General features: G+C 47.9%; 1 protein-coding gene, 1 non-coding gene and 1 pseudogene across 2 annotated transcripts; all 3 read right to left on the minus strand.

Annotated features, from left to right (window-relative positions):
* Nucleotides 1–304: 304 nt before the first annotated feature.
* RPAP1 (RNA polymerase II associated protein 1) lies at nt 305–15,381 on the minus strand. The gene is made up of 25 exons (XM_011354948.2): nt 15,185–15,381; nt 14,206–14,460; nt 13,752–13,900; nt 13,386–13,475; nt 12,789–12,909; nt 11,944–12,165; nt 10,903–11,082; nt 9,773–9,888; nt 9,402–9,500; nt 8,650–8,751; nt 8,270–8,437; nt 7,843–8,025; nt 7,589–7,723; nt 7,323–7,493; nt 6,643–6,800; nt 6,039–6,197; nt 5,697–5,886; nt 5,147–5,256; nt 4,707–4,902; nt 4,362–4,514; nt 3,982–4,124; nt 2,477–3,233; nt 1,149–1,325; nt 941–1,000; nt 305–828 (listed from the first exon to the last, which is right to left on the minus strand). The coding sequence occupies exons 2-25, from the start codon at nt 14,384–14,386 to the stop codon at nt 676–678; spliced, it is 4,173 nt and encodes a 1,390-aa protein (XP_011353250.1). The 5' UTR covers nt 14,387–14,460; nt 15,185–15,381; the 3' UTR covers nt 305–675.
* A 1,672-nt stretch (nt 15,382–17,053) lies between these two features.
* Nucleotides 17,054–17,156, minus strand: LOC111736429. The gene has a single exon (XR_002779179.1). It is a non-coding gene; the product is annotated as a U6 spliceosomal RNA (small nuclear RNA).
* A 625-nt stretch (nt 17,157–17,781) lies between these two features.
* Nucleotides 17,782–17,899, minus strand: LOC111736356 (annotated as a pseudogene).
* Nucleotides 17,900–20,956: the final 3,057 nt, after the last annotated feature.

A 20,956-nucleotide genomic window follows, 5' to 3' on the forward strand; every position in this document is an offset into this window, starting at 1 on the left:
ATAAGGGATCATTAAGAGATAAATAAGGGACCATAGGAAATAAAGACCTCATTAAGGATACCTATACTTCACAGGGACTGCCAAGAGAGTCCTTCACAAGAAGTGCTTCCATTCTCAAGAGCATTGCCCTGGCCTGCCTCTACTCCAGAACTGGGATCCACATTTTAGTTGTGCCCAGATGTAAACTCAGTTTTCACTTCCCACTCATAATTCCTCCCCCATCTCTCTCATGCTTCTCTCCTTAGATAACCCAACCCTTCATATCAACCTTGAACTAACATATCTGAAATCAGTCCAAATCAGATTTCCAGGAGATAAAAAAAATCTGTTTATTTCAGTGCATAGCTATAGCAGTCCTATATCCTAGCCTGGGGTGGGGGTAGGGGGAAGAAGGAAGTGTACTTAGTTTGTCTTGTCCCCAACAGGGGGTAAATAGCTAAGTCACCATTCATTCTCAGCACAGACCCTCAGAAGCCCCAGATCCTGAGCTCTAGATATTAGGATATAAAGGTAGGGCTTACCCTGCTCCAAAAAAGCTCAAACAGCCTGATTCCAGGAAGGCAAGCCTTCTGCTCCTTTGCCTCCTGCCCACCCTTAGAATACAAGCGCTGCTGTCTAGCCAGGTTTCTGTTGGTGAATTCCTGGAGGATGTATCCATCTCTTCATCTGTAGCAGCTATACTAGGTCTCTGATGCCATTTTGGGGCATCCCTGAGGTCAGTCTCTGGAGGTACTGCTGACGCAGAGGGGGCAACTGGGGATATAGCTCAAAACCCTCTGGAAGGGAAGAATTAGGAAGCTTATAGTAGAGGAGGTGCTGCTGGAGACCCTGCAAAGAGAGAAGAAACTTTATGAAGTGGGGAGTGAGATTCTGTTGAGATCTCTGTCCCCCCAAAGCCCTCTATTTTCCCACCATCCCTCCAGGATGTGCCCCACCGTACCTCATCTGCCAGAAGCCAAGTTTTCTGCAGCATGGTCCTACGGGCAGCCTTAACCTGATCCTAGAGGCAGAAGAGGGAGAAGTGGCACTGGGTCAAGGCTTGGTACCCATCATTGGCCCTACCTGGCCCTCACCTACTCTCCAGCTGGCCCAGAGGCAGCTTAACTGCAGGCTCCCTTTCTCCCTCTGAAGATGGCAATTTAACTTACTGAGCTTTTTGGGTCCTGGGAGAAGATGAAGCTGTTGACATGAGCCACAGCCACGGCATAGAGCACTGGGCACCAGTGTGGACGGAGTGCACTAGTAACCAAAGCCCGGAAGTAGAGCTGAAGGAGGTCCAGGTTGTCTTCAGGAGGCCGTGTGTAGCATTCTAGGGACACAGGCAACTGTGACAAGGAAGATGAGATATGCTGAGGGTGAGGGCTGGAATGTGTATCACCAAACAACAGGGTGGATGGTTAATGGTCACATGAATCAAATCATGAGGGCAAAGGTCAGGTCCTGGACAGACATCCTTCCCTCTCTATCACAAGGATCAAGGTTAAAGACTAAAGAGCTGGAAAACAGCAAAAACCGAGAAGCAGTTGTACATTTCTACTTCCTACCACAACTTGTTTAATCTACTTAAAATGAAAACTTTCAAAATGTCATGTTCAACTGCTCAATTATATTATCAAACCTTGCAAAAGTTCATGTTGTTTGAACTAGTAATTCTCTTTCTAAAAAATTATTCTTAATTCCCTGCAGAAATTATTAAGAGAGAACTAGAAATAAAATTGTCCAATAGTGTTTATCACAGTGCTACTTAAAATGGCAAAAAATCAGAAACAACTTTAATGCCCACCGAGGGATTCTGTTAAAATAAACATGGGCACACCTACAAAATGGGTTATTAAATAATAAAAAATGATTTCTTAGAAATAAAATGTTAAAGAAAACATTATGCAGTGATTCCAATTTTATAAAAATACATATGCATATAAAAAAGACTAGAAAAGATACATCAAAATGGTTACCACTGGACAGTGGGATGATGGTGACTCTAATGTTCTTTTTAATTCTCAAAAATATTTTATACTTTAGTTTTTTATATAAAATAGAATATATCTTATATACACATGTTAAATGTATTTATATATTAAAATATTTATATTTTAAGTTTACCAGAAGACATTATAAGAAAAACTTCAAAATCCAACCTTTAAAAAATAGCTCTTTACAGCTTATAAATTTAACTCAACCTGATATTTGAGGTCCTCTAGGACTTTATTAGCCTTGTTTCCAAGTTCCCAAACTGAAATATGTTCTAGACTGCTCCCTTCTCCCGACCTGCTATATTCATTCTTGCCTCTGAGCTTTTACTTATTCTGTTCCACTAGATACATTCTGTCCTTCCTTCTCAACAATCCAAATCTACCCGATCTTCAGTGCCCCTGATAAGAAACCTGAGGCCCACCAAAGCTCCCTACTCCTCAAGATTGTCCCCAAGACCCAGTACAGAATGCCCATGGTAGGCTCTGCTGGGCTGAGAAAGTACCTGAGTCAGAGGCAGGCCCAGAGCTCGCAAGGCTCCCACGTGCTCCCCAAAGAGGGCGAGGCGCAAGGTGACACTGAACCGCCGCTGCAGGGGAAGGAGTACCAGAGCCCCAAAGAGGTGGTCCCCAAAAGAGACAGCCTCAAAATGCTCCAGGAAGTTGGCATAGAGGTCAGGGAAAGACGTCAGGCCAGGAAGTGGGCAATCCAGGTTGAGGTCTAGCAGGACTTCAGGCTGGCAGAGCCGGGCCAGGAGGGCTGCCACCAGATGTTGTACTGGGGTCTCCCGGAACAGTTCACTGTCTACCAGGAACACACACATGAGCCGTGCCAGGCGGGCAGCAGGGGGCACAGCCCAGAGGGCCTGGGGGCGCCAGCTCTCCAGGACTAGCACCCACTGCAGGGCCCGCATGGCTGTGCCCACAGTGTCAGCAGCAGGGAACCCGGTGGGGGGGTCTGAGGACTGGTGGTAGAGGTGGATCAATGGCAGGAAAGGCCAGTCAGTGGGCAGCAGTGGCCCCTTAGGCAAGGGGAGCAGTAGTGCTGGGACTCGCTGTAGCTCCCTTCGGTATAAGGCCTGAGAGGCTAGCAGGCTGGCTTGGGCCAGTGAGCAGTGAGTCAGGTAGCAGCTGCGGATGCTGGGGAGGTCCTGGCAGGCCTGGGCCAGCAGGGCCCCTCGCTCGCACCCAGAGTCCCTGCTGCTCCCTAAGGATAGTCGGTCAGAGAAGTCAGCTGCCTCTGGACCCCCTGATGCTCTTTCCCTGTAACAGAACCCAAAAGCCAAAAATGAGGGCAGAAACCACAGCACCCAGAAGGTCATGCCAACCCTCCAGGGCTTTCCAGAGGTTCCTAGGTTCAATATTGCTCCTCCCTACTTCCCTAATAACCTCCCATTTAGTGTGTGTGGCAGTTAAGAGGATGGACTCTAGAGCCAGCTGCCTAGGTGCAAGTTTACAGTACTTCTCTGTGCCTCAGTTTCCTCATAGTAAAATGGGGATAATAGTAATACCTATCTACCCGGCAGGGTGATCCCTTTATAAGGTATGTAAATGTCTAATTACAATGTTGTACACCTGAAACTAATATTGTGTCAACTATAATTAAAAAATAAATTAAAAAAAATACCTACCAGGTGCTGTAGGCATTAAAAAAAAAAAGTAATACCTACTTTATGGTACAGGTAAAATACTTAAAACATAGGCAAATATTAAGGGACTACCAGACACAGAGTAAGTACTCAGGAACCATTAGCTATTTCATATGTATAACTAGTTTACATACCATTTTTTAGCTATATGGTTACACTTAAGTCTCATAATAATTCTTTAATATGGTTATCCTCATCCTCACTTTACTAATGAGAAAATGGAAGCTCAGACAGGTTAAGTGTAATTCATAGAAGGAAGAGAATTAAGCCCAGGTCTCCTGGCTCCAAATTCAGGACAGCTCTATCAACAACCACAGCAGCCTCTCAAAGGGGTGAGTTGATGCCACCAACCCTGGACTTACGGGAGGAACTCCAGCCTGAATACACAGCTCAGAAGTAGCTCATGGGCAAGGTGCTCGCTTCCAGGCAGCAGCCGGCTCAGCAGGGCCAAGGCCATGCTATGATGGAGGGCAGCATTGGTGGCTGGCACTAGCTGGAGTGTTGCCTGTGGACAGAAGGCAGGGGCCAGGGGTTTGAGAGGGGACAAAGAAAAGAGAAGTAAGGATGAGGATTTAAGCAAAGAGGATATATGCTGAGGGGCACATCTGGAGGAAAGCAGGAATTGCATGTCCTGCCAGAAGCAGCACAGGTTCCAGAGAAGCAGGATGGAGATAATGGGGGACAGGGGAAGGGAGGGAGTGAATAGAGGTATGGGGGTGAGGCGGGGCTGGCGGATACCCACCATTCTCTGGGCCAGGGTGAGTGTCAGGTACTGCAGGTGGTACTCATGGCGCAGGGCCCACGCAGAGAAGGGTGTGAGCTGCGGCACAGCCATAGGAGCCACACACTGGAGGAAGTAGTTCTGGAGTCCTGGGGCAGCCAATATGGTAGCCAGCTGAGGAAAAGCAAGCTTGTTCAGATCTAGATGGTGACTCTGATCCCTTCTGGGGGTCCCCAGGTGGCTGCTCCCTCACCAGCCAAACTCAGAGAAATGTGTGCTGGCACAAAAGGCCACCCTCCCCCTTTCTTTCTGACCCCTGCCATCTTGGCTCCCTGCCTGGCCCCTAAACAGGTACCTAGGGCTCACCTGGCCACATAGCCCCTTGTGGATCCGGACCAGGGTGTTGAAAAAAGAAAGGAGGGCAGTGAGGACTGGGAAAGGTGAGGCTGAGCCAGCCAGACTGAGAGGGGGGCAGCCTCCTGTGCAGCCCAGTGACACGAGGCTGGAGAGAGCTTCGGGGGACGGAGCACAGGACTGCGGGTTGCAGAGAGGAGAGCAGCGCCTAGAAGCAGAATGGAACAGCTGAGGGGGGCTCTAGCCTTATGTGTGCCAGGCTAGAACAGGCAGGGGCTTAGCTGTGCAGATCAGTGCCCACCTTCCTCAGAGTCCCCAACTGCTGCCTGCTAGGAAGTCAGGTTTCCCTCTGGCTGAGGGCTTCCACCTGGGATGGACCAATGAGCTAGATCCCGGAATCCTACAAGCAGAGAAACTGCCTCCCCTCTCAACTACACACACATCGTACGTACCCAAGGGAATTCCACAGGCTGTCCAAAGTGGGCTGGCTCAGCAGGGGCAGTAGCAGCTCCTCTGACAGGCGCTCCATGTCCTGAAGCCAATCCCCTGGGCACAAGCCTGGCTGGGGGACCAATGGGATCACTGAGCTAACAGCCCAGGGAACCTATTCTCCTCAACTCCGTGTACCCAACAGTTTCAAAAGCCCCAAAGAGTCAGTATTGGGAGGCTTCTGCCTTCTGATCCTTCTGGAGGGAGAGAAGACCCTGCGGTTGCTCTAGGACTAGTTGTCTGGGGTCCTGAGGGAGCATAAAGGCTCCAAGGAGGCTGAGATGCTGCTTGGAGTTCTCAGGTCTCCACCAACATGGCTCTTTGGAAGCTCTACTGGATATGTAGGTGGAAAGAGAATGAAAGGTAGGAGAGAAAGGGTGGAAGGTAGGAAAAAGTGGAAATGAGGAGGTAGGAGTGAAAAGGTAGAGACAGAGAGAGAGAGAAAGAGGGTAGAGTGTTAAGATAGAGGTGGGGCACCCAGGGCACGGTGGAGGGCAGGCAGGTGACACTCACCTGCTGGCTCCAGGCCTGGTAGTAAGCATCGAGGAAGAGCAGGCAGGCGGTGGGCACTGGGCCCAGAGCACTCCACATCTCAGGTCTGGGCAGCAACTTCAAAGTCTGTCTTAGACATGGCTCCACGAGAGGCTGGAGCCCTGACACCTGTGTCCAAGTGATCAAGGAAGGGGTGGCCCCAGCAGAGTCACTACAGGAGTGCCAAAAGGGGCAACAGTGAGGATCTGACTGCCTTGATTCCCCTTTGAGCTCTAGCCATCCTCTCCCTGGGGAGGAGGTCTCCTGCCTGTCCCAGAGCTCCTGGTAGGAGGTACCTGCCTACAGCTCATGGCTGTTACCTACCCGCTGGGTTTGGAGGCAGTGTCGCTGGCTGTCAGGGTCAGCTGGGTAAGAACAGTGAGCAATGAGGCTATCCGCTGCATGGTCAAGGGCTGAGGGAGGTGGGTGCTGAGCTCCTTCGGCACGGCCTGCAGGGCCCGAATCAGCACTGGGTATAGCTCCCTGGGGAGAACAATTACTGCCTTTCAGTGTGTAAAAGAGAGATGGAGATATAAGACACAGGCCAAAACCCACCCCAGGCCTCTGCAGTCTGTTTAAGGACCATTAGAAGGGAGAAATCCCAGGGCTGGGTACTGATGGTAGGCTTCAAGAGGGAAAGAAGGCTGGGAGTTGAAGGGAAGGAGGGAGCCCTCCAAGGCTTCCCCAAAAGGAATTTAAATCTGATTTATACCAAAGCTGTTGTGCACAGAATGTAGTTAATCCAGCTTTGTTCCACTCTCTCCTGGCTGGTCCTGACCTCCAAGCCCTCTTCTTTACTCCCAGAATCCCCTTTTCCTCATTCTCAGTCTCCCTCCAAGCTTGAAGCCTGGAGCAAGGCTGTCATCAGGTTAGGCCACAGTTCAGAACTGGAAGGGTCTGCGAGGAAGCCTACCTCGTCTCTCCTCACCTGTAAAGGTCACCACCCTGGCCATAGGAGGCAGCTACAGCCCACAGACGAAAGGCCTCAGTATTCAGCGTCTCAGCTTCCTCTGGGGGCAAGGCCAGTTCCCGAGGAGCCTCAGCTATAAAGCGGCACAGCCGGCTCCGGAGATCAAAGTTGCTCAACTGAGGATGGAGAGAGTCTAAGAATCAAGGTCATCTTGGAGTCCCAAGTAGCCTCAGGTCCTCTCACTATAGTGATTGACTCAACTCAGCCCTGTTCCAGGCCCCACTGGTACCATAGAATCATAGCTCTGGGCTGGGGTGAAACTATCTCATCCATCCCTCTCTCCTCCTCTCCCCTCCTCTTCTCCTTTATAGCAAGCACTTGGTGAGTACTTTTTCTAGGGCTACTTGGCTATGAGTGATGGGTGCCCATCTGTATGTGGCTCTTCTGGTCTGTGTCCACAGAACAGGGAGCCCTCCCTTCATAACAAGAGCAGCGTAGGCCTACAGGATTCACTAGGCTCCAGGTGACTAGGTTCGTCACTGGTGGTTTTCATTGCATTTCTAAGCAACTGGATCAGAGACACAGAAGATGTCATGAGTGGGCCACCCAGAGTCCAGGAGCCATGGCTTAGCCTCCAACTCAGCACTGTTTCAAGGTCCCCCACCTCCGCCCCGCCCCTTGCCCTATATCCTGCTCACCAGCCGGGCAGCAATATTCCTACCAGCCGAGGCAAGGACACGAAGTAGTTTCATGGCAGCAGCACAGGGAACTTTGTGTAGACTGGAGGTAGGCCCCACCCCAATGGGGGACCAGCTGGTGGGCAGGAACTCTCGAACTATGGTCTCTATCAGCCGAGGGCACTCCAGAACCTGTGGGGGACAGGAGGAAAGAGAAGTAGGGAGGCTAAGGGTCAAGATCAGGCCCAGCTAAGGCCTTCCCCTGCTCCCTGCCTCCTCTTTCTCACCCGTGTGGCTGACTCCAGGGAATGCCGGGCCAGGCGAATGAGCATGGCCAGGATGTCAAGGACCACAGAAGGTCCTGGGCAGGTCACCTCCAGAATGTAGCGCAGCCGAGGAAGCAGGTTGGTGGCCAGAAGCCCCTGGGGATCAGAGAAATAAACCCACTGCCAAATGCAGCTAGGCTTTGATGACCCTTCTTGCCCAACAAGTGCTTGCTCTTGAGGTCATGAGAAACATGCAGCTGTCCCAGCATCGTCACCTTAATGACATCATACTGGGCCAAGTCAGATGGAGGCCGGTTTCCTTCCTCAGGGCTCTTTCTTTTTGTCTTTTCTGTTGGGTGCTCTTCATCCTCATCCTCATCTTCCTTGTCCTCCTGGCTGGGCATCAGAGGAAACACCAAAGCTCCATGATACCAGGAGAAGGTGCTGTCAAGGAGCTCCTGCCAGAGGAAAGAGAATGGGGTGAGAAGAAGGGTTCAGGCCAGGAAGTAGGTCCAGGAGTAGAGCGCAGAATCACCCACAAAGAAAAGGCAAGGCTCCACGCTTTGGGGCCTTTAGGAAAAGAGGGTGACGTTCTCATCTCATGTTCTGCTCTGCCTAGCAAAGCCTTTACAATGTGGGCATGCCCAGCAGGAGGAGCAGGGACTCTGATGTCTCAAAGCCCCATTCCTATCCATGTTGTACCTCATCTCCAGGAGCCACCAGCAGAGCCCGAAGAGCCTGGACAGCAGCTGCGATGACCCCATCCACTCTGTCATCCAGGGAGAAGCGCAGCAGGAAGAGGAAACCAGCATCCAAAAGGAGGTGCAAGACACTGCCCACTAGCTGGCCCCTAAACTCACCAGCCTGAGCCTGGGAGGCAGGAGGATAAAACCTTGTAGGAGGAAGTCATAGTCTTTGTCCTAAACCCTTTACTTGCCCACCTATGACCCTGGGTTTAACTCATTCCCCATCTGACCCACAGACGGCCGGTGTATGGCCTAGTGAGCCAGAGTGAAAAGGGCAGGAGGTAAGACTAAGGTTGAGAGGTGAGATGTGCGGGTTGGCAGGACAAAACCACTTACCCTGCCAATGACCTGGGCCAACACGTGCAGTGCTAGTGCTCTCTGCTGGGACACCTGGCTGCGCGTCAGGTGGAACAGCTCTTGCAGGGAGTACCCTGCTCTCTGGGGTAGAGACAAGAAATCAGAAAGAGCCAAGACACAGGGAGCACCCCTCAACATATATGCAGCAACCCTTATGTAGAGGTGGGACCTGGAAAATTTATGTGGTCTCAGTGGGTAGGCAGAGTTTACCCTGGAATATAGGGTAAGGTAGTCCCTGGAATAGGCTTCAGGAGCTGAGCCTTGGAGGTTCTTGAGTACAGGATGTATGTGGGGAGAGTACAGCAGAATGGTGTGGCAGGAATGAGACTGTGGAAGGACTGTTTTGCAGGGTTAAGGAGCCAAGACCTTATTCTGTGAGCAGAAAGGAGCAAGGAAACTTTCTCAGGCAAGGCATGGCCCAAGCTGGGCCAGAGGGAATCAGCATGGCAGCACCATGAGGAATGGGATGGAACGGCATGACAGAGAAAGACAGAGCAATAGAGCAGGCAAGAGGGAACAAGGCTCTTATCTAGGAAACATCAAGGGGAGGTGAGATAGGAGTGGCAAGTTCTGGCAACTGACTAGAAAGTGAGGGAACAAGGAGAAAGATTTTGAACCTAAGAACCAGAATGGACAGAAAGGCCATACAGAAAGGGCATAGAGGAGGTTGAAGGCATCTGACCACATGGTTGTTAAAAGCTGCCCAGTCCTCCCTGAGCCCTATGCCTCACCTCTGCCTCCTCTCCATGGTGGTGCAGTCCCAGATGGGTGGGTAGGTCCACATCAGGGGCCAGTAGCTCTCCTTGAAGACTGAATCGGGCCTGCATCCTCTAATGAGAAGAGAAAGAAGACTATGGGCTAGGGACAGTACCAACTTCCCCACACCCATTCTTTACCTTAAATCCAAGGCCTCTCAGGGCTTAGGTCCTGATTCTATCTCTGACTAGAAATGGGGCTCCTCTGGCCTATGGTGCCAGAAGGGTGAGCGCACGGGAGAGATGTTTCTCAAGCCCAGGGAAAAAAAAAGCCTGAGTTCTAGGTACAAAGCTGCAGCCCCACTCCCACCCCATTCCACCCCTGTAGGCCAGCTGGCCCTCCTCACCTCCTGCATCTGCTGCCGCTGGAGTGGGGGCAGGTCCTGGGTCCAATAAAGCTTCTCTAGCTCAATAGTGTCCATGTGTAGCCATTCCTTGTGTGGGGTAACAGGCAGTGCCAGAGCTGGAGAGATAGAAGCAGAGTACTATTTACTAAGGAGCTCAACTCATTGACTCACCGATGTCCCAGCCATCACTGAGCAGCAGCCACATCTACCTCTGTCCAGGAGTCTGGCAGACTCTGCTTTTGGCTATGGCTAAATGGCATGACCCAGGGGCTGGAACTCCTGGGAACTGGGCAAATGTCTCAGATATGGCAGAACACACCCAGTCCCTGGCTCCAGCCCCTTTCGGACTGCAAGGATTTGTTGGGAAGGGAAAAAGGAAGAGGAAGAGGTAAGGAAGAGAAGAGAAATGGAGCAGAAGAGGAATGGAGGACCACACATATCAGGGAAAACAATTCTCCATTGCTAAGTATCGACCTCCTAAAGGAGCAGGACAGTGGGAACAATGAGGGGGTGGCCATACTGCTTCAGTGATGTACAAAACACACACCCAGAACATCTTCTTGCTTCCTCACCCCAACCCCTACCCAAACTGCTCAGCTGGCCTGGAGCTCATTTAGGGGCAAGAGGTTCCTGGCTCTCATAATTCAATTTCTTTTGTTAATGACTAATAAAATAATCAAGGTCCTGGCAAATGAGTGCTTCTATTGGCCTCTCTGCTTCAGGTCTGGCATGTTCATACAACTTACGTCAGACTCTTATCCCATCTCCCTAGCGCTGCCATCTTCCTCCCAACATCGAGAGCAGAGGCAGAAAACTCTGGGATGGATGGAGCCACAGCTGGGGCAGCTATTGCAAAGGCAGAGGGAAGATATCTGCCAGGAGAGGGGGCCATTTGGCCACCACACACTCCTACTTCTTACCAGGGAAGGGAGAGAAGGAGCAATAAGAGGACAAGAAAACAGGAAGCATGTGCAGGAAGGACATACACATCAACAAAGGAAGACTGATTTCAAGGCAATAACGACGTCCAAAAACAGAGACGATTCTCTGTTTTCTCATCTGCCAGGCCCAGGAGAACTAATACTTTCTTCTACTTTGATTTCCAAAAAGATGTTCCTCCAGCTCCAAACCTGGGGCTCCTGGTTCCAGCTCATCGTCCTGCCTGGACTCACTGACAGAAGGTGTCATTAGGGGCTCCTCTCCAGTGACCTCTGGAGAGGGTCCTCTTGGCCTCTGCTCCTCGGTGGCCTTTTCTTCTGTTTGCTCGTGGGTGCGGCTGCGAGATCTCAAGAAGGCAACCAAGCTGGGATCTAGGAGAAGGTACAGGGGAGAATAGGTGAGGACAGATCCTCCCTAGCCTCCTCTAGACCTGAAACCTGCTGAATATTGCCTGCCTATGGTTGCCAAGGCCAAGACAGGCCACTTCCCAGCCTTTGCCTGAGCCCCGGGGACTCTCTTGGGGCCTCAATGACCCATACTTGTCACTGGGACCTGCCTGCCCACCCTTGCCTCCACCCTTCACAGTCCCCTGGCCCAAGTTTATGCTCATCCCTGTGCTTGGCTCCAGGTCAGAGGCCCAAAGTAAGTGGCTGTGGAATAAATGAATGAATATTGACTAGGGTGAAAGAGAAGGAATTTAAGGAACAATTTCTCTCACTCTCAGCTAATTTACTTGTGTGCAAATATTCACTAAAAACCTAATATATGCTATGCTCTATGTAGGTGCTAGGTATACAGTTTAGCACAAGATTGACTTGGTACTATTGTTCTGGTGAATAGGAACTAGAAGGGAGGTATAGTAGAGTGTCGTAAAGTACATTGCAGCCATACTAGAGATCAGTTATAACACAGTGCTTATTATATTAAGATAGTACAGTACATACGGCAGAGTGGTTAAGAGTAGGGCTTGTGAAACCACAGACTTGGGTTTACACCTCATTCCCAGATGTGTGACCTGGGGAAGAATCTCTTAAAATTTTGAGCCTCAGTCCCCCCCCGCCCCAATAATTAAATGGGGTTAGTACCAGCTACCTCACAGGAACAGTTTGGGGACAGAATGAAATAATGCATTAAAGTACTCAGCACAACGACTGATACTCGGAGTAAACCTTCCTCAATAAGTGGCTGTCCCTCCCTAGCCTGGTCTCAGCTGGAAAGCCAGGTACCCATACCAAGATGAGCCAGCAACCGCTGTTGTTCCTGCAGAATCTCCTCAGGAGTCATGGCTTGCAGTCTTGCTATGTTCTCTTCATGGATAGTCTGGGCTTCCTTCTCAGCCTCCTGGCCCCTGAGCCCCTTCCCTGTGACCAGATGGGGTCCCTGGAAACTCTGGCTGCCCCATGGAACCTGGTAGTCTGGCTCCCTAGGGAAGAATGACTCACAGGTCACAGTACCTGGAAGAAGTGTATAATCAGTTTCATCACCTCATACTAACTGGGCTTTCTGGCCCTCTTTTCCAATCCCACTAGCCCTGGAAGACAGAGGGAGGCCCCAGAACTTTCCCAGGCACAGAGTGGAGACTGTCCCCCACCCCTAATAAGTCGAGTTGGGATGGTAACCTCTCCACGCCAACCCACTCATTCTTCCCCTTGAACTTACATAAGAAATTTCCCTTAGAAACATTCTACTTTCTGACTATTCTCTTAGATGTTTAGGTAGCTATCTGCCTCCAGGGCCTGCCCCCAGCTATTCTGCTAGTAATTTGTATCTTTAAAGGAATTTTGGCTTCCATCTTTATTTTACAGTTTCCGCCAGACATTTCTATATTCTTCCCTTCTCCTAGGGTTGAGTCATGGCCTGCCCTCTTCCTGTACCTAAGACCCATATGTGGACCCAAGCCACTCATGCTCAATACTCTAAGTGGCAATATGGGACAGCTTTCTTTTTAGATGGCTCAAATGGACTTCGTATCTGAGGCCAGGAACATGTATCCATAGGCCAGGAACATATCCAAAGATGACTCTATGATCAAGTATCACAAAATGGCCAAGCCCATGACTCTTCAATCTCAGCTTACGCTCTGGTGGGTCCAGGGTAGACACAACTTCTCTAACCGGTGGGACTCTGGCTTCAGACACTTTCCGTGCTGCAATTTCCTGGGCAAAGATGCTTCTCTTACCACATGTTGCTGGTTTCCTCTATGGGGCAAAAAGAAAACCCAGGTGATTGATACTCATCACCTCATTCTTTTTCTCAATCTCTTTATACCCAGGTCACTCAAACAAAGAGATAAAAGGGATTTGCTTAATCTCCAAGGATCACAACCCTAGTCCTCAGAAGAAGCAGAGCACTACAGGAGCACAGGTCTTAACAGTCTAACGGATCTGGGTTGGATTTTTGGGCTTCTCTATTAGATATGTGGTATTGGACAAGTTATCTATCTCTTGGGGCAGGGGGAGGTCTTAGATTCCTCATCTGAAAAAAATGGGGATAATGATATCTACCATACACAGTTATTATAAAGATTAAATGAAGTAATGTATATAAAGTGCTTAGTACGGTGCTGCTTTAACAACAGAATTGCTTATCATTATTAAGATTACCTACCTGAGGAAGATGCACTGAGGCTCACCCAACTATACCCTAAGCACCATCTAAAGTTACTCCTGCATACCTGTCTCTCTTGTGAGCGATGGAATACAGGAGGGAATGCAACACCGCTGGGCACAGGCAGATTCACAGCCGCTGAACTTGTGTCTCGTTCCTGCAGCAACAAAGCATAAAGTAGTGGTAATATAGAGATTTCCCCAGATGGAGCCTATCTCACTAGCACCAGTTCTATATGACTAGAATCTCGCTCTAGGGAATGATAAACCCACCTTGCTTTTTAGGGCGTAGTGATTCTAAACCAGCCCCCAATCTGACTTCAAGGGGATAAAGTCTCATCTTTCTGAATCACTATTCATAAAGCTCACCAGCCCCACCCAATATCCTTGCTGCCCTAGGATGACTTGTCCCATTCAGCCAGGGTGAGACGCACAATAATCTTAGTCAAAACAGCAGTGATGTGCTGATCATGCCTGTTCAGCCTCTCTTCGGGGTCCTCATGTTCAGCCAGGGGATGGCCAGGGCTGGGCCTGGCTCTTTTCGGGGGAGCAGGAACCAAAGCTGGGGGCAAATCTGAGAGATCTGAGGAAGAAAAAAATCCAGATCTGAGGATACTCATACCTTCCCAGGAAGAGTCTGAGGGTTAGAGAGAAGCCAAAGAAAGAAAAGCAGCTGATGTGGGGCCCTGGCTCAAGCTATGTCAACTTCGGCAAGATCTTTAACATCTTTGAGCCTCAGTTTCTTCCTATGTAAAATGGCCTGCAGCAACAGAGGCTATTCAGTGTCTGAAATAATGGTTTGGCAGAATCCAGCCACATTAGGATGCAGGAGGGGACCCTGAGGCTGTACTCTCTCTTCTTCTCAGCCTCACACCCGCAACCACTCACTGTCCAGCATCACCACATCACGATGATCCTGCTGCAGAGGCTGGTCTGGATTAGCATTGCCATCTCTTCTACTTCCTTTCTTCACCAATTGTACCGCTGGGGTTGCACCAGCTGCCAGAAACTGACTCTGGAACTGTAGCAGGTCCACCTCAGACTCCCCTGGCTTTGGCCTTGACAGCATTATGATACTCCAGCTGCCTGCCCAGTGTGACTTTCCAGCACTGCTTCAGTGTGGGGACGCCCTCTCATTCACCCCTAAAAACAATAAAGAAGATGGGCCCTCTGTAGTTGGTTCTTTTTATCATGCATCAAAAAAACCCTCTTTTTCCTTGGGTTCATGTCAACTCATTTCTCCCCATTTCATACCTTATTGCCATTCCCTCCCTGGTGTCATCAGTCTTTCAACAATATTTACTGCCAACTTAGATTGTTTACAATATGTGAATGATAAACACTCAGGAACAACTGAAGGGGAACTAAGGAGAATGCCATCAGGAGCCAGACAGATAAATGAGTCATATCGGGGAATGGTGATTCTGTATCAATCTGGAGAGAACGTGCCTGGGCTAAAAGTACTGAATTATTGAAAACCTTGGGCTGTAAAAGACTGATATATAAAAAACACTTGTATTTCTATATACTAACAAAAAACGATTAGAAAATGAAATTAGGAAAACAATTCCACTTACAATAGCATCAAGAAGAATAAAATACTTAAGAATAAGTATCGCCAAAGAAGTACAAGACTTGGTCTACGGCCATACCACCCTGAACGCGCCCGATCTCATCTGATGTCAGAAGCTAAGCAGGGTCAGGCTTGGTTAGTACTTGGATGGGAGAAGTACACTTGTACACTATCTGGTCCTTCAAGGGCTCTGTGGTCTCCTGAGCTCCTGGACCACCCGTGTCAGCACAGAGAAATCAGGAGTCCCAGCTTATGCTGCTCCGGGATGGGGGGCCATCCCCAGGATCTCCTCACCCAAGGGGCCGAGGCCACTCCTGTGCAGTCCAAACGCACTCGGGTAGGCTCCGACAAAGGAACTGGATACCCTGCACGACAGTCGTCCACCGGTATCTGATGAAGTCTGTCTCTCCAGCCAAGCCACCTACTTGTTCTAGGACCGCCTGGGCGCCGCCATCTTGCCCCGCAGGGGCCGCGCTTCCGCCGCCGCCAGATTTGAGTTTCCGCCCCGCAGCCCGGCCCCGCCTCCCCCGGGCGTGGCTTCGTCCATGCTGGGGCTTGCCCACTTGGCCTTCGGAACCAGTGAGTGCGAAGGTACTCGACCACGTGAGTTCTATGCCGACGTTCAGAACACTTATCCTTCAGATGTACAGCAGGCAGAGGCCTTTCTACACATACAACACCCAAACGTCCCTCTGCACTTTCCAGCCGGGTAAACCATATCTTACACCCGCACCCAAACTGCCATAATGGTGGTGGTAAGAGAGAAGAAAGCAGCCTCACTGCCAGCAAGGTGATCCTTTTCATGAGCATCCTTCCTTTATTCATGCTAGTGCCCCTTATTGGAAATCCTCCCTATTTTCCCTTCCACCCTTACCCCCAAAGTCTTTCTCTTCTTTTGAGGAATAGCTGGAGTCAACTCTAAAACCTTGGCCAACCAGGCCAACTCACTGAACTTTCCTTGGAATCTTCCACTTGTACCACTTGTGTGGCTTGTTGGGAACACTGACTATCAACTATATTACTAGTTACCTTTTCACAAGCATATGTCCTGTTCCCTTGAATAGATGGTGGGGCACCAGGACACCAGGCCTTTTTTGCATCCATAATGTTCAGCTCCCAGCATATTGCCATGCACGTAGGACCTTAGTAAATCATTGCTTTGTTGAAGGCTGTCTTAGGGCAGTGGTTCTCAAACTTTACCAGGCACCTGGTGGGCTTGTTAAAACAGATTGCTGGGTCTGTTTTAGAGTTTCTGATTCAGTAGGTGTCGAACAGGACCCAAGAATTTGCATTTCCAACAAGTTTCCATGCATTCTATAGAATCCTTCTTTAGTTCCTCTTGATTGCAACTGCAGCAGTAAATTTCAGTTACTAGGATTTAGCCAGCTTTGGGGTCCAAAATAGTATTGGACTTGATCAGAAGTTATGGGAAATGAGGGAAGAGAACTAGAGCCAAAAATGCAGGAAGAATGACAGTAGAAAATCACTGTTTGCACCTGATGATATAATCACTCCGGGCACTGATCGTCAATGATCAATAAAATTATTAGGTGAAAGGTTGATGAGGACTTTGGATGGATCAGGTTGCCAACTTATAAACCTACTAATGAATCTTATCATCACTAAATACAGGACCATGGGACATAATGTGCCTCCTGCTATGATAAAATTGGAAGTACAAAACACTTTCTCAGAAGGCTTCATGCAAAAAAACAACCTGAATCTAGCCAAGCATCTAGATCTAACAACCAATCTTCAGGAAGTGTGGGTAGTGGAGGAACATGTTAGATGATAGCACAAGGATACTATTAACCAAATTTAGATTGTAGGAATTCTACAAATGACCCAGTTTCTTCTATGAATTTCATGTCCAAGGGAGATTTTAAAATCTATAAGAGTAATCAATTAAATATGTTGTCCTTGTTTGTATCCTGATTCAAACACACCTACCGTAAAAAGACTTTTTGAGACTGTTGAGTAGAACTAAACACAAACTGGGTATAATATGATTTTATGGATTTTTAAAAATTTATTCATTTTTAAATTTTTTATGGTGATATTGGTTAATGAAATCCAGTTAAGTTTCAGTTGTACACTTTAACAGTAAGGCATATATATATTTACACTGTGTGTTCACCTCCCATAGTTAGATTTCTTTCTGTCAAGAATATAGAACGCTTCATGAATTTGCATATTATCCTTGCACAGGTGCCATGCTAATCTTCTCTGTATCATTCCAATTTTAGTATATGTGCTACTGAAGCAAGGACGATTTTACGGATTTTTAAAAAATTTATTGGGTATGGATGTGTGTGGGGTTTTTTTGTTTTTTTTGTTTTTTGGTTTGTATGTGTTTTAGATTTACAGAAAAATCGCAAATAGAGTTTCCATTTATCCCAAGCACAATTTCCCCTGTTGTTAACATCTAACATTAATATGGTACATTTTTTTTGAACTAATGAATCAATATTGACACATTATTACTAACTAAAGCCCATACTTTATTAAGATATCCTCAACTTTTCCCTAATGTCATTTTCTGTTCCATTTGAGGATACCACATTATATCTAGTTGTCACGTCTCTTTAAGCTCCTCTTGGCTGTGACAGTTTTGTAGACTTTGGTTTTCAATGACTTGGACAGTTTAAAGTAGTATTGGTAGGGTATTTTGTAGAATGTTCCTCTTTTTGGGTTTGCCTGATGTTTTTCTCATGATTGGACTGGGATCATGGTTATTTGGGAAGAAGACCACAGAGCTAAAATGCCATTTTTATCATATCAAGGGTAGCTACTATCAACATGACTTAACTACTGTTGATGTTAACTTTAATCAACTGGCTTATGTAATGTTTGTCAGATCTTCCCACTGTAAAGTTATTATTTTTTTTTAACGCCTACAGCACCTGGTATTCCTAAGTGGTCTCCCATCCAAGTACTAACTAGGCCCAACCCCGCTTAGTTTCTGAGATAAATGAGATCGGGCATGTTCAGGGTGGCATGGCCATAGACTGTAAAGTTACTTTTTTCCCCGTTTTCCCTTCTGTCTTCTTTGGAAAGTAGTCACTTTTCATAGCCTACACTGGAATGAAGGTTGTGCTCCCCTTCCTTGAGAGTGAAGTATCTACATAAATTATTTGCAGTTCTTCTGCGTGGGAGATTTATCTATGCTGCCCATTAATTTATTTATTCAAATATATATTTGACCCTTTGATATACACCAGCAGTGTGTGTGTGTGTTTGGGTTTTTTGTTTTTGTTTTTGAGCACTTCCTTATTTTCTGGCACTGCAGGATGCCCTAAGCAGTATATTTACTGCCCCAATCCTAGAATCAGCATTTCTCCAAGGACTCTTAGTTCCTTTTATTGGAAAGTGGTATTAAAAACCAAGATTTAGGTGCTAGGTACACTCATGCCACTGGGATGTCTTGCTTTTAGGTCTTTCTCAGCTGAAAAAGGAAATATATGGGTATACTGTTATATATATATGCATATCTATAAATATTTCTATATATAACCATTCGAATCTATATATGGATGAGTTTTTTTAAAGGCTGTTACAGGACGTGGTTCTGTAGTGTAGCGGTTCGCACATCTGCTTTACAAGCAGAAGGTCCTGAATTCTACGGCCATGTCACCCTGAACAAGCCTGATGTCTGATACTGGAAGCTAAGCAGCGTCAGGCCTGGTGGTTAGTACTTGGATGGGAGACCACCTAAGAAGACCAGGTGCTGTAGGCATAAAAAAAAAAGCCTGTTACAGATACATAGTATAATATTAATTAATTTTATGGCTAAAATTAATTTTATGGCTAAGATTTGCTTGTAAAAATTCTAGCAAAACAACAAAAAAATAGGACAGTGGAATACAATTGGGCAAGGTAATCACCGAAGCAGCGTGATAGGTACATTGGGGATTCATCATTATACTACTATTCTCTCTACTTGTGTATATGTTTAAAATGGCCCGTAATAAAAGTTTTTATAAAAATAAAGCCAGAAAAACCTCACTTACCAGACTGCAGTGAAAGAGAGTCAAGTCAAAAAGAGAAATACAGACAACTAAATACGAGGCATTCAGATCCGCCCCGCCCCACACACACACTCACAGTTACACATGAAAGTCTGCTCAGGGCCATCCCTAGGTGAAATTTTGAAAAGGACAACTTTTTCTTCCACATATCTGGATCCATCTGCTGTTTCAGAAAACCCAAACTTATTGCTCCCTTCCTACTTCCTAAACCTGCTTTTGGGGAAAAATCTGATCATTTGAAAGTCCTCCGTCACTGTTAAGTCAAAATGTAGTTTCTCCTAGGAATTTACCTTTCTTCTGCATCTTTTGCTGGGCAAGGAGTGGCATTGTTTTGGCTTAGGAATTTTCAGGCAAGAGACGTTTGGTAGTTGCAGTACAGCAACAGTTCCCAGAGCACCTGGCATCACACCTGTAGGAAGTTTTCCTCCAAGCCCCACATGCATAGATTCTCTGGCTTCTCTAAGGTGATGAGGAACACAGTCTTTGGCCTGCCCCATTCCTTAAGTGTAACTTCACAACTCTCACCTCTTTAACCAGTAGTTGAGAAAGAATAGGTTCTTGGTTACACAGCCAGGGAGATTGCCATGGCCTCTCCTTGTTTCCTTCTTGGTCCTCCACATCCCCCCCTCCCCAGAGGGGCTGGAGGAGGAGGTCATAACTCTGAAAATGTTGAAGTAGCTGCTTTCTGAGACTGCTGAAAGTTGCTTTAGAGTGTTCTGTTACTATGGGCAGATGTTTTTCATTTCCAGGTTTGTTTTTGCCTTCTCTTAATCTTTGGCCTCTTTGGGCAGTCCTGGGTCATAAAAGCCAAAGAGTGGGCAGATACTTAATTCACCTGAGTAGGGAGATGTCAGGGTCTAACCTAGCTCTATCCATAATAAGGGTCTGCTGCTGGCCCTTACTTCCTCTCCCCTGCAGGTCCTTCTTACTCCCCAAGGATAGATCATAGCTGGCTCTGGTTCTGTTCCGAGGACAGGAACTCCTGGGACAGCTGCTCCTGCATTAGGTCAAATATATTTCCTGTTGATATGATTATTTCCCTTCCAAGCAATCAGTTTATGAAAGGAAGGGAGATTTTTGCAGGCATGTATTTGCATAAGGAGCCAACCTCCTCCAGTCACACACACACACACACACACACACACACACACACACACACTTTCTCCCCATCCACCCACAAACTGCCAGTCACATTTAGAGTTTGCACAAATGCACACCCTCCCTCATACATCACAATGCACACCCTCTCACCCACCTACACCCTCTCCTGCAAAATCACACCTGCTTGTATACCCTTAAAGCATGTTCCTGTACCTTGCCCAGAGAGAGAGGGGGAGGAAGATAGGGGAGATAGGTAAGAAGAATGGGTGGTGACGCCTCGGGAAGGCAAGAGCCCAATGTAGGAGCTAGAAACTCAGAGAATCAGGACCCCATAGTCCTCCCTACCCTGCAAGTAAAAATACTAAGAATTGAGAGAGATTCAGAAGCAGGAATAGAGAAAGCAGGAACTCAGGGTTCCTGACCACACATGGAAAGTGTGCTGCTACGGGGTGACGGTGATATGCCTCAGGTCTGCAGATGAGTTACGAACTTTGTCAAGACTGAGTGGAAAATGCAGCGGCATCCATGACATGTCTGAGAAGCCTCTTTTGACAGGTAGAAAAGGATGGTCCTTGAGTTGGGATTCTTTGTCAGAGTTCAGGAAATGATGGGGAGGAAATGAGGGAGTAGAGGAAGTAGAAGGCTGGGTTTGGGCTCTGTTCAACATCCTCTTGGAGGGGTCTTTCCAATGTCAGCCAAAGTCAGTAAGGGGAGGCTTCCTTTCAGTGGAAGCTAGAAGTCCCCTTCAGAGAGTAGAGTGGGAGAGAGAGCCTTGAGAAGTGACAAGTGCCCAAGTACAGGGCTGTACTAGCCACATTGCCACAGTAGCGGCCCTTGCAAATCTGGCTTCAGCCCCATACTATTGCCTGCCCTGATCCGACTCAGCCTAAGCTCAGAAGCTATGGATTCTGGAAGAGAGCAAGTTTTCTTCCTTTAG

Source organism: Pteropus vampyrus, unplaced genomic scaffold (assembly GCF_000151845.1).
Source record: "Pteropus vampyrus isolate Shadow unplaced genomic scaffold, Pvam_2.0 Scaffold19, whole genome shotgun sequence".
Classification (NCBI taxonomy): domain Eukaryota; kingdom Metazoa; phylum Chordata; class Mammalia; order Chiroptera; family Pteropodidae; genus Pteropus; species Pteropus vampyrus.